Below are 13,765 nucleotides of genomic sequence, written 5' to 3'. Positions count from 1 at the left end.
GTCAAATTCTCCATTTATTTTTAAAACTTACGTAATAGTGATGCTACAATGCATAGTAGAAAATTAGACAGGCACTTCTGTTTAGTTTTCCAAGTACACCTCCACATAGTATTTGGGTATTTCATGAGCCCCAGCATACTGAAATGTGTAGTTTCCCAGCATTTTTTGGTCTGGCTACTTCCACTGCTAAATAGTTTTTGAAATATTAAAAGTTTAACGAGCTTGACTTGTATTTTTCAGCTAATATGATGGTAAAGTTATATGAAAGATGGGTGTCAGATGTTTGGACAGGGGGCGCAATTTCAGTGCTTGCCCTAGGCGCTATTTTCCCTAGATATGCCTCTGATTGAAGAAAACATTGGTCTGTGAAAATCAGAACGTCAGACAATTTCTTCTGTTACTTCTTTGTTTGTCGGTACCATGGAGCTGGGGGGATGATCGTCCTCTGGCCCCCAGGGTTTTGGGGACCACCAAGGAACCCCCTCGCCCTTGGCCAGGGAACCACCTTGCCCCCTCCTGCACCCAGTCCGTGAATGAGGCACTTGCTGGCTGGGAGGCATGTCCCTCTCCTCCCGCAGCCAGTGTTTCATTGAAAAACACTGGGGGGAAAGCCCAGCCAGTCAGCATTTCAATGAAATGCTGACAGGAGGGATGGGAGACGGTCAGGTGGGTGCTGGAGTCATGCCGCAGCTGTGTTGGCTGCTGTGGGGAGCACCACTGCTCCACAGCTATCGCCAGACCACCAGTAAGGACTTCATTTACTTTTAAAGATTCCTTTCACCACCCTGACCTGGCACTGCCCTCACCCCTCTCTCTGCCCTCAATTAAGCCTCGCTCAGACTGTCAAACCGACCGGCTGGCCAAACCACTTTGCAGTCCAAACTGTAAAAAACTGTCCATGTACACCCCTAGACAGAATTGGGGTCAGGATCGGGTTCTTTCCAGTGAAAATCCCCATAGAAGTAAATTGAGAAAGCTTTTTAAAAAAAATCATCAAAACCCCTCCCACTAAAATGAGAACTCTGAAAGCTGCCTTACTTTATAACTGTGGGGACCAATTTTACTGAAAATGATGCCAAAATACTGCTGCCACCAAGCCCTTCTGGCTTAGGTTTGTGTCCTGACAACCTCTTAGTAGAGTAGCTGAGGGCTGTGTGGGGAGAAGTATAACTCACAGGACACTGACTGAAGTTTAAAATGAAACAAAATCAAGTGTATTGATATACAAGTAGCTTAAAAGTGTCTCTTTGCCAAAGCAAGGCTTTACACATGTAATGATTTCTATAACAGTGTTTCAACCTTAATACTTCAACAGAAGCTAGACTTATAAGTTACTGAGCCTGTGTTGGATCCCTGGCTCCTAGTCATTTTATTGGAAACAACCACCCTGGTTGAACATAAGAACAGCCCTGCTGGATCAGGATCAAAGCCCATCTAGTCCAGCATCCTGTTTCAAACCGTGGCCCACCAGATGATGATGATGATGATGATGATGATGATTTTACATTTTATATCCCACTCTTCCTCCAAGGAGCCCAGAGCAGTGTACTACATACTTAGGTTTCTCCTCACAACAACCCTGGGAAGTAGGTTAGGCTGAGAGAGAAGTGAGTGGCCCAGAGTCACCTAGCTAGTTTCATGGCTAAATGGGGCTTTGAACTCAGGTCTCCCCAGTCCTAGTCCATCACTCTAGCCACTACACCATGCAGATGCCACTGGGAGCCGAGATGCAGGAGTTGAGGGTATGCCATCTCTCCTGCTGTTACTCCCCTGCAACTGGTACTCAAAGACATCCTGCCTTTGAGGCTGGAGGTGGCCTATAGCCCTCCAACTAGAAGCCATTGTTAGACCTCTCCTCCATGAAGTTATCCATACCCCCTCTTAAAGCCATCCAGGTTGTTGGCTGTCACCACATCTTGTGACAGTGAATCCCACAAGTTGATTATGCATTGTATGAAAAAGTACTTCTGTTTTTCGGTCCTAAACTTCCTGGCAATCAATTTGATGGGATGACCCCTGGTTCTAGTGTTATGTGAGAGGGAGAAAAAAATTCTCTCTATCCACTTTCTCCACACTATGCATGATTTTATAGATTTCTATCATGTCTCCCCGCAGTCATCTTTTTTCTACACTATAAAGCCCCAGGTATTGTAGCCTTGCCTCATAAGGAAGGTGCTCTAGGCCCATAGTTTTGTATAAGGGCATTGTAATATTGGCATTTTTATTTTCAGTCCCCTTCCTAATGATCCCTAGCATGGAATTGGCCTTTTTCACAGCTGCCACACATTCAATGAGCTGTCCACACGAACCCAAGATCCCCCTCCTAGTCAGTCACCGACAGCTCAGATCCTATCAGCATATACTTGGTTGGGGGTTTTCATCCCAATGTGCATCACTTTACACTTGCCAACATTGAACCACATTTGCCATTTTGTCGCCCACTCACCCAGTTTGGAGAGATCTTTTTGGAGCTCCTCTAATCTATTTCGGATTTCACTATCCTAAATATTTTGGCATCATCTGCAAATTTGGCCATCTCACTGCTTACCCCAACTTCTAGATCATTTATGAATAAATTAAAAAGCACTGGTCCCAGTATAGATCCCTGGGCGACCTCACACTTCTCACTTCTCTCCATTGTGAAAACTCCTCATTTATACCTACCTTCTGTTTCCTGTCTTTCAACCAGTTAGCAATCCACACATGTATTTGTCCCCTTATCCCATGACTGCTAAGTTTTCTCAAGAATCTTTGATGAGGAAGTTTTTGGTATACATTCTAACTGGGCTTTTAGTATTGTGGTTTTGAGTAAACTCGCATTCTGGAGCAAAGTGACTCTCCTGATTTTCCCTTTTCATTTTGGAGAAGTTTCCTCTTCTGAAATTCAAAGTGTCTGTGTTAGACTTCCTTGGTGATTCTCTCCCCGCATGTATGCTGAATTTGATCGCCCTGTGGTCACTGTTCCCAGACATCCTGCACCAGGTCTTGGGTGCCACTCAGATGGTCACCTTGCCTTCTCTCTGGTTGGTTCCAAGACCAACCAGATCCGTGTATATACCATACAAATCCAGCATTCATACATAAGAGTCACGGTTGCTAAAAAGAGGTGTTCACTAGTGTGTACAACTCACTACCCATCTCCCAATATCCAACCCACCAACCCAGAGACCCTCACTAGAGATCCTATCTCTAACCATCCCTGTCACTGGCTCATCCAAGCCCTATTTGACTCTGTGATCTGCCAGGTAGACAGTTTAACTGCCACTTTCTGCTCCATTCTATAGCCCCTCCCTCAGGAATCCCACCTGGAGAGCGGTTCCTTGGGTTTCAAAAGATAATCAACAGCTCTGGTGCTGCTGACAACCATCACACAGTCACTAACCTCTAAGAGGTCTACAGTCATTGGCTCAGACACTTTGAACTGGTTTTTAAAGTGATTTAGATCAGGGGTTCTCAAACTTTTTGATACCCACCAAAAATAACATATAAACCTACAGGACCCTCCCTCCATGTTAAGAGCTACTGGCTGACATCCTGACAAATGATGTGTAGACTAAAAACATGTTGTTGAGGATCAAGAACATGTTTCCAGTCTAGCAGAACACCCATTGTGCTCCTGGAGTGCAGGCAAACTCCAAAATATAGTTGCACTCTTGCACAAGAGTGGAAGAGTGCCCACGCTTTGGAAGCATGGCAAACCAGTGTAGGGGCTGGTACTTCAGTGAGGATAGGAGCATACACACTTGGTTAGTCAGGAAGGATGTCAGCCATTGGCTTGATTTGGTAGAGGTAAATAAAGCATGTTCACCTTTTAAATGAGGATGAGCTCACTTGCTCTTTAGTTTTTCAAACCTGGATTTTAGTTTTGAGACTGGCAATCTAATTCTGGGCTCCAAGTTTTTTTTATTAGGTATTTGCTCATTATAGCAGAAATTTCTGAAAACTCTGATTCACACAAGTAGGAATCAAGCAAAGGGAGTCAGTCATTTCATGGCTTTCATTAATTCTTCGTGTACTCTGCTTGCACACTAATATTTTTAGTGGTATATAGCACCTATATAGCAGAGTAACTCACTCCCATTACAGCAGAAGTTAATAGGGTCTCAGGGGCAACCGCTTGTAAATGATAAGCATGGAGACTGACTTAAGGTTAAACTAATCTACTGTATTCAAAAGTACATAATGACAGAAAAGACCTATATCTAACTGCTGGCTACATGGTGGTCAGAGAGAGACCTAGAGAAGAAGGGAGAAGAAGCTCAGAGAGAGAGCTAGAAGTATACTGGAAATACTGCTCGTGCAGGACATACTGCAGCTTCTGGGGGTCATGAGGCCCCTGATCCTCCCAGCCCCTGCCGGCTCTGTCACGGAGCCAGCAGTCATGTGGGCGGCCGATTCGGCCGCCCAGGGCTGCCACCCTGCTCGTCTGTGGGGAGAGGGGGCTTAGCCCGCTCTCCCTGCTACCCTGGACAAAGTGGGTCTCACTGATTGTGAGACCCGCCTCCCTAACTGACTGTCTTTGGTCCCAATGCCCCTAGTGGTCATCAGGGTTACTGGTACAAAAAATTGATGCCATTTGGAGCTGGATTTCCAAAAGGTATAATCCAAAATTTAGTACGAACATAAAGAGAATGTAAAGTGAAGAGCTGCTCAGACTTCTCCAAGGCACAGGGAGGCAGGCAGGGAGACAGGAGCTGAAAACTACCCAGCTCCTCCGCTGCTCACAAAGCCAAGGACAGGGACAGCAATGAGACCACTTTGGCCACTAGCTAAACAAGATCTAGTGAGCCATTGTTGGCTTCTCTCTCCATCTGCTTCCCAACATCCCTGACCCTCTCCACACCTTAGATATGTTGGGTGAAGCCCTTGCGCTATGGACGACTTCTCCTGAGTTGTTTGGGATCCCCTGTGGGGTCCCAACCCCCAGTTTGTGAATCCCTGATTTAGATAACATGTGATGAAGCAAAATAACAAACTTTTTTCTTGCAATATCACTCTGTAAAATGAATTTAAAATAACTCTTTAACTTCAGCAAAATAGATTTCTATTTCCCCAAAGTTCATGTATGCACTTCAAAGCTTCTTTTAAACAAACAAAATGCAAAAGGTTTAAATAAAATATGAATCCAACAGTTTCAAGTGCCTCATTGGTGAACCAACTGGTTATTTTTAGGGTTGCGCATTTGTATTTTTTCTGTTTCGATTTATACCAAATCTGAATCAGCCCCATTTTGTATTTTGTCTGAAATTAAGCCTTCCGAATCACCCCAGTTTTGTTTTGTATCCGAATTAATCCAAATCTGAATTAATTCAGATTTAAAAATGGGTCACATGGTCAAAAGAGTGGGTGGGGGTTATCGTGCGCAATGAGTGGAAGCTACCACAAAAATTTCAAAGGAATTAGGCAAACTGCTGATTTTTGGTGAATTTTTGAAGTTTGCACATCTTTCAGTTTTTCCCCATAGGGTTTCAGGAAAAGTATAGCTTCACATGGGGGTGGGGGTGGGGATTGGAGGGTGGCCCAGAGTGGAGTGTGGTTGCTGGTAGTGCCCAGTTGGTACAAGGAAGCTACCACAATTTCTTTCAGAGGAATTTGTCAAGGGGCTGATTTTTAAAGAATTAATGAAGTTATGCGTCTTTCAGATTTTCCTCGTAGGGTATAATGGAGGTGTCTGCAGTCCCATAACTCCACTTGAGGGGCACTGGGGTGGCCCAGAGCAAGTGGCGGTGTAGTGCACATAGGGTGCCAACCACCTACATGGGTTGCCAACCCATGAAGTACAGGGTTTTGTTGTTCTAGAGGTGTTCTGAGAGTAGATTCTCTAGTAGCATATGAGAGTGGATTCATGGTTTTTCATTAAAAAATCTCATTTGCCACCAGAGAATCTAAACGCAACACCTAGCACAGCAATACAACCTATTTGTGGATTAAAGCAATCTTTCATTAAAAACACTCCCTCCCCATGGAACAGTGACCACAGGTCACTTGAGATAGCAAGATAGACCAATGAACTGCCTTGGTACTAGGGAACAAATGTTCATTTAACTGAAGTGGAGTGAGCCGTAGCCCAAACAAATCAGCTGACTGTTCAGAATTGTTGAGATTTATCATCACTGCATTTAAGAAAATGCAAAACCATGGATCATGGTTACAAGAACGAGAGAAGCAACTAAGATTCCTGAGGATGTCAATAGATTGACAGGGGTATTCCCCACCCCCCTCCTTTTGTCTCCTGTAGTCCCATGTAGATGACCTGTCCCTGCAATGGCAAAAGTTGTGAACCACTGGCTTAGACATCATGTCCCAGCAAATTACATTGTGGCCTAAATTACATTAGACTGCTCAACTTGAGCAACAAAACTTAGACACCACTATAACTTAGAAAAATCAGAAGAAAAACAAAATAGCTCTTCAAAAGAGCCCTGAACAAGTCAAGCGATTCTTTCTAAACCTTTGGAAAGAAAAACCTTTGTAATTTCAGAACTTTCCTAACCAACTTCTTGAAAAGCTTCTCCACACAATTTATACCATGGCTTTTAGCAAGAGCTTTGGAATTGCATTGAGCTCCCAAAGATATTTGGGTATTTCTGTCTCAAAATGCTGTCTTCCAAATCCCTTTGCAAGGTCAGTTTGCATTTCAATCACACTGAATACAACACATACTTAAACCATTCATGCTCAACAGCTTTTTGTATATCTTATCTTCTGCTAATCACTCAGTGCCTCAGCTGGAGTGGAGAGAGTCAGAGAAGTCAATTTCAATTGCAATGCTTTTCCGAAGGACAAAGCATTCTGTCCGAAACCCAGTCATTTAGATTTGGAAACAAAAATCTCTGTTTTTTAATTCTTGATTTTGTTTTGGTTACAAAACCTCTGAAATTGCCATTTTCTGGCACAAAATGTTTTGTACCCAAATTGAAATGCACAAGCCTAGTTATTTTGAACCAGTTGCAATTTCTTGTGTTTTAGGGTTTGCAATTTCTTGTGTTTCTGTTCCATTTCAAGGCAAGATTTTAGGTTTGGGTTTAGTTCTCCTTCACTGAACCACCCCCTCCAAACCAGTTATGGGTTCTGGTTCAGATTCAGTTCAACTCCCTGATGAAAGCTGCTTTATACCAAGACCCTTCTGAGTAATATCCAACTTAGCTTTAACAAGCACCCCAGCCACACACAGAGAGATCAGAATTTTGGTGGTTGTTAACATTTCTGGCAGCTGTAACAACTTCTTCTTTCTTATCCGATTCTTGCTGAGTGCTCTAAGCAACATTTGTTTAATTAGACTGGTGTCCCCAACTGCTACTACTGCTGCTTTTTGGTCTTGAGTGAATCATTCTGTGGTCTTCTCATATCTGACATCATTCACCCAACTTCCAAGAATAAATGGGGAACTGACAAGCCAGAGGTAGCATCAACATAAATGTCAGAGGCAACAGTAGAACTATCTTTGGGGGAGCAAAGGAGTAGCAAAGAACATTATTAGGGGATTGAGGATTTTGCTAGACATTAAATACTCATAGAGGTAAGGTAATTAATGTTAGTTTATTTACCTTATTAACTAAGGTTGCTTGGCATTTTTAACCTTATTCAGAAAATGGGCTATATTCCTCTTAAAAATGTTTGGAGTTACATTGAAGTCTGCTTTCCAGACTAGTCCAAGACCATGTGGCAGGAAAGGGTGGGATGAGAAATCAGTACCAGACCCTTCTTTCCCATGTGATTTGGACAGGCCAGCAGATGAATCACCAGCCCATTAACATCTTAGCTTCTCATGCAATAGAGGAAGGTAGCCACATTTTCATAGAATACCTGGTTTAACAAAAACTTGGTGAGCCAAGTTTTTGTTATTAACATAAGAACATCCCTGCTGGATCACGCCCAAGGCCTATATAATCCAGCATTCTGTTTCCCACAGTGGTCCACCAGATTCCTCTGAGAAAGCCACAGGCAAGAGGTAAGGGCACGACTTCTCTCCTGCTGTTCCTTCACTGCAACTGGTAGTCAGAGGCATCTTGCCTCTGAGGTTGGAGGTGGCCTATAGCCACCAGACTCGTAGCCATTGATAGACCCATCCTCCATGAATTTGTCTAAGCCCCTTTTTAAAGCCATCCAAACTAGTAGCCATTGCCACATCCCATGGCAGAGAATTCCATGGATTAATAATGTGCTGTGTGAAAAACTACTTCCTTTTATTGGTCCTAAATTATTTACTGCCCATCAGTTTAATGGGATGACCCCTGGCACTAGTGTTGTGGGAGAGGGAGAAAAAATTCTCTCTGGGGCTATTCTCACGATTAACAAAAATCGGGCTAGGGGAGCCTAGCCCGACTTTTGTTAATCGTAAGAACCACCGGGCTCGCAAGCGAGCCCGTTGGTTCTTGAGTGGCTAACCCACTCAAGTAGCCTGCGGGCACTCCGCAAACCTGGGCTGTCTGCTCTTGAGTAGCCGTGGCACAGCTCCATGCCACAGCTGCATGTGAGTAGACCCCCGACTGGGAAGTGAAAAGCTGCCTCCCGGCTCCGAGGGTCTCCCCAGTATGTCCTGTGCGTGGAGGTAAGGGAGAGGAGAGCTGGTTTTGAGGACGCAAGCATGACTTGTTCCCTTAGTTAAGCAGGGTCTGCCCTGGTTGCATATGAATGGGAGACTAGAAGTGACTTCTAGGAGACTAGAAGACACTTTAAGATATTCCCCCTAGGGGATGGAGCCGCTCTGGGAAGAGCAGAAGGTTCCAAGTTGCCTCCCAGGCATTTCCAAAATAAGGCTGAGAGAGACTCCTCTCTGCAACCTTGGAGAAACTGTTGCCAGTCCGTGGAGACAATACTGGTCTAGATAAACCAATGGTCTGACTCAGTATAAGGCAGTTTCCTACATTCCAAATATGTTTAGGAGAGGAGAACTGGTCTTGTGGTAGCAAGCATGACTTGTCCCCATAGCTAAGCAGGGTCTGCCCTGGTTGCATCTGAATGAGAGACTTGATGTGTGAACACTGCAAGATAGTCCCCTCAGGGGATGAAGCCGCTCTGGGAAGAGCAGAAGGTTTCAAGTTCCCTCCCTGGCTTCTCCAAGATAGAGCTGAGAGAGATTCCTGCCTGCAACCTTGGAGAAGCCGCTGCCAGTCTGTGAAGACAATACTGAGCTAGATAGACCAATGGTCTGACTCAGTATATGGCAGTTTCCTGTGTTCCTATGACCCCAAGATCTCTCTCCTGGTCAGTCATTGACAGCTCAGATTCTGTCAGTGTATATGTGAAGTTGTGGGGTTTTTTGCTCCAATATGCATCATTTCATACTTGCTTACATTCAACCGCATTTGCCACACACTGCATTTGAAGAGATCCTTTTGGAGCTCCTCATAATCTGTCTTGGAATTTACTACCATAAATAGTTTAATGTCATCTGCAAATCTGGCCACTTCGCAGCCTAACCCAATTTCTAGATCATTATGAAAGAGTTAGAGCACCAGTTCAAGTAAAGATTGCTGGGGTACCCAGAGGCGTAACTAGGGAAAACGGCGCCCGGGGCAAGCACTGAAATGGCGCCCCCCCCCCCCAACATACTACATTATACTTAGGTTTTTCCTCACAAGCGCCCGCCGCCGCCGCCATGCCAGGCCACTGACTGGCCGCCAGGCGCCAGCAAAGCAATGGGGGGGCTCCCGGCAGCGCGGAAGGGACCGCTCGTGGGGGAGGGGGCGCTGACGTGCTCCCTTGACTGCTGCAGCGCTGCTGCACTGAGCAGGAAACATTTGTATTAACAAAAAATTAAAAAAAAAATTGTCATGGCGGCGCCCCCCACGTGACCAGAAAAGATGGCGCCCGGGGCACGTGCCCCCCTGCCCCCCCTATAGTTACGCCTCTGGGGGTACCTCACTTCTTACTTCCCTCCATTGTGAAAACTGTCCATTTATTCCTATCCTCTAGTTTCCTGTCCTTCAACCAGTTACTAATCCACAATTGAACCTCTCCCCTTATCCCATTACTGCTAAGTTTACTCAGGAGCCTTTGGTGGGGGACTTTGTCAAAAGCCTTTTGGAAGTCCAAGTATAAGTCCAAGAACTCCAAAAGGCTAGTGAGGCAAGACTTGCCCTTGCCCAAGCCTTACTGGTTCTCCTTCAGCAAAGCCTGTTCTTCTATATGTTTAACAATTTTGTTATAAAGTATGGTTCCATGGGAAAGGATCTGGTCTTGTCATAGCAGGCATGAATTCCTTTTGATAAGCAGGGTGTGCCCTGGTTTGCATTTGAATGGGAGATATTTGACACAGTAAGATATTTCCTTTAGGGGATGGGGCTGTTCTAGGAAGAGCATCCACATGCTTGCATGCAGAAGGTTCCAAGTTCCCTCCCTGGCATCTCCAAGATAGGGCTGAGAGAAACTCCTGTCTGCAACCTTGGAAAAGCCGTTGCCGGTTTGTGTAGACAATACTGAGCTAGATGGACCAATGGTCTGACTTGGTAGAAGGCAGCTTCCTGTGTTCCTAATTTACCTGGCACAGAAGTTGAACTAACCAGCCTGTACTTTCCCCGATCCCTCCTGGATCCCTTTTTGAAACATTAGCTATTCTCCAGTCCTCTGGTATAGAACCTGAATGTAGGGACAAGTTGCATATTTTTGCTAGGAGATCAGCAATTTCACATCAGAGTTCCTTCAGAATTCTTGGGTGGATGCCATCTGGCCAATGCCATTTGTTAATTTTCAGTTTTTCAAGACAGTTTAGAACATCCTCTCTTGTCAGCATCTGGTGGGCCACTGTATGAAACAGGATGCTGGACTAGATGGGCCTTGGGCCTGATCCAGCATGGCTGTTCTTATGTTCTTATCACCTCAAATTGGCCTAGTTCTTCAGACCAAGCCTAGGAAGCTCAGTTCCGGAGTGGCTATATGGTCAGTATCCTCTGCCGTGAAGATGGATGCAAATTAATTCAGCTTTTCCGCAATCTCCTTATCCTCCTTAATATTCCCTTTCATGCCCTCATCATCTAAGGGTCCAACCACCTCCCTGGCAGGTATTCTGCTTCTGATATATATTTTAAAAGGTTTTTCTTGTTCCCCTTGACATTTCTAGCTATATGCTCCTCAAACTCTCTTTTTGCATCCCTTATCGCCTCCTTGCATTTCTTTTGCCAGAACTTATGTTCCTTTTTGTTCTCTTCATTTGGGCAGGACTTCCATTTTCTGAAGGAAGTCTTCTTCCCTTTTATTGCTTATCTGACTCTATTAGTTAGCCATGCTGGCCTCCTCCTGAATTTGGTGTTACCTTTCCTGCTTCTTGTTATACACTCTGACTGAGCTTCTATTATTATAGTTTTGAATAAGTTTCATGCTTTCTGGCATGATTTGACCCTCCTGACTTTCCCTTTCAGCTTCTTTATTACCAGTCCCCTCATTTTTTAGAAGTTTCTTCTTCTGAAGTCCAATGCATCTGTGTTGTACTTCCTTGGCAATGCTCCACTCACATATAAGCTGAATTGGATCATACTATGGTCACTATTCCCCAATGGTTCTACAACTCTGACATCTCTCACCACTCAGGATTAAGTCCAAGGCCGCCTTCTCTCTGATTGGTTCCACAACCATCTGTTCTAAGGCATTGTCATTTAGCATGTCTAGAAAATTAGTCTCTTTGTCAATACCCGCATGTGAATTTGCCCAGTCTATGCGAAGGTAATTTAAATCAGCCATTTTTTACAGCTCTGTCTCTCTTTGACTTGCTCTGATTTGCTTGACTCCTATTTGCTTCTGCAACTCCAACTCCAAGAAGCAACTTATTTGCTTCTCCACTCTTAGGTTTTGGATCCAGAGGGGCATAGCGTGTCCCTAGAAACACATTTCCTCTCAGTCCTCATATTGTCACCCATAATGTTTTTGTGGAGGACTCTAGTCTTCCTAAGTGTTCTAGCTTGTTGGATTCTATCCCTTCTTTAATATACAGTGCTACTTCACCTCCAATCCTCCCTTCCCTGGCCTTTTTGTAAGGTTTGTATCCAGGAATAACAGTGCCCCATGGTTCTCACCATTCCACAAGGTTTCTGTTATGCCCACTATATCTATGTTTTCATTAGCAACCAAGTACGCCAGCTCACCCGTCTTATTATTTGTTTGTTTGTTTATTTAATTTATATACCACCTAATATAGAAATCTCTTGGCTCAGAGGCTTCTGGCATTGGTATATAAACACCTATACACCATCATGTCTCTTACTGGCATGTGCTATTTGCCTTACCGTCATTTGACCTTTTTGACCAGCTTTCGTGTGTTTCTGTCTGCTCTACGCCTGGTTCTGCTCTGTCCCCTTCTGCTTTACCTGAAAGGTTTGCATCCTCACACCTTAGGGGATTTTGCTTGCTGAACCAGGTACTACCCAGTTCCTGTTGGCAGTCCCCCAGGCATCATTTTAAAAGTTGCTCTGCAACCTTTTTTAATTTAAGCGCCAGCAGTCTGGTTCAAACTTGGTTCAAGTGCAGCCTGTCCCATTTGTACAGGCTTTGCTTGTCCCAAAATGTATCCCAGTGCCTAACAAATCTAAACCCTTCCTCCTGGCATCACCGTCTCATCCATGCATTGAGACCCCTCGGCTCTGCCTGTCTCACTGTCCCTGCATGTGGAACAGGAAGCACTTCAGAGAACGCTACCCTGGGGGTCCTGGATTTCAATATGCTCCCCTAACCTAGCAGCCTAAATTTGACTTCCAGGACCTCCTGACTGCATTTCCCAACCTCGTTGGTGCACCACGACAGCTGACTCGTCCCCAGCACAACATAACAGCCTATCTAGATGCTGTGTGATGTCCGTAACTTTAGCATCAGACAGGCAAGTCACTGTGCAGTCTACACGTGGGTCACAAGCCCATCTGTCTATGCCCCTAATGATCAAATCACCCACTACTAGGAGGCCCCCAGCTGCCGGAGGAGTATCCTCTGTATGAGAGGATATGGGCGCATCACCCAAAGAAGGGGTCCCTCCTAAGGGAGCATTCCTCTCTTCTTCAGACTGATGTCCTCCTTCCCTGATATATTCATTCTCCATGACAGCAGAGGAGCTGTCAGTCTGGGAGTGGGTTGCCTCTGTCACATCTTTGAGGGTCTCATCCACATACCTCTCTGAGCTTCTCCATGTCTGCTACCTTGGCTTCAAGGGAACAAATGTGTTCCCGGAGAGCCAGGAGCTCTCTGCACTGAGCGCACACTCATGATTCCTGCCCCTCAAGCAGTCATACATGCAACACTCAATGCAATACACTGGGAGGCACCCTCTCCCGGGCAGGCATTCTACCTTCATAACTAGTTTTATTAGCTATTTATTATTAGCTAATAATTATTAATAATAATTGTTTTCTTTAGCAATTTAGAATATATAGAGCTTGTTATGCAGTTGTAATTATTTATACATGACTTTTCAGTGAAACCTTTCAAAATATGGACACTGGCTACTCAAGATAGCTTTGGAATGAAAGTTTCAGATTAGCCGGATTTGGGGAGTAACCCACTGGGAATTTGGAGTCACAGGCCTACAACTGTTATGGCAATTATTTCCCACTTGTCGCATTCCTCGCAGGCTGTTTTGCATCAAGTCCCCAAGCTGCATTTTGGATTTGGGAGAGTTACAGGTACAGTTTGGACTCTGTGGGATAGGATCAACTCCTGGCAGGCGAATTCTGTGGGAAATTCAGGTGTACTTGCAGCACATCTACAATTCTGAGTCACACGCTTAGCATGCAGAGAGGCCTTGGGTGTGTGTGTGTGTGTGTGTGTGTGTGTGTGTGTGTTT

General features: G+C 44.8%; 2 protein-coding genes across 15 annotated transcripts in view; one reads left to right on the top strand and one right to left on the bottom strand.

Annotated features, from left to right (window-relative positions):
* Positions 1–13,765, bottom strand: part of RAC2 (Rac family small GTPase 2) — a 206,188-nt gene that overhangs the window by 77,768 nt on the left and 114,655 nt on the right. The gene's annotated exons all lie outside the window — the stretch shown is intronic.
* Positions 1–13,765, top strand: part of CYTH4 (cytohesin 4) — a 135,582-nt gene that overhangs the window by 89,319 nt on the left and 32,498 nt on the right. For 3 of the 14 annotated variants that reach the window (XM_053252407.1, XM_053252394.1, XM_053252393.1), the window contains exon 1: positions 667–745. The exons of 2 other annotated variants lie outside the window; for them this stretch is intronic. In XM_053252407.1, coding sequence (XP_053108382.1) covers positions 682–745 — 64 coding nt within the window. In that variant the 5' untranslated portion in view covers positions 667–681. 9 more of the 14 variants (XM_053252403.1, XM_053252406.1, XM_053252400.1 and 6 more) reach the window with 9 other exon arrangements.

The sequence above is a fragment of the Hemicordylus capensis genome, chromosome 5, assembly GCF_027244095.1.
Source record: "Hemicordylus capensis ecotype Gifberg chromosome 5, rHemCap1.1.pri, whole genome shotgun sequence".
NCBI classification, from domain to species: Eukaryota; Metazoa; Chordata; class Lepidosauria; order Squamata; family Cordylidae; genus Hemicordylus; species Hemicordylus capensis.
The sequence above is the reverse complement of the archived record's forward strand: the minus strand, read 5'-3'. Positions and strand labels throughout refer to the sequence as shown.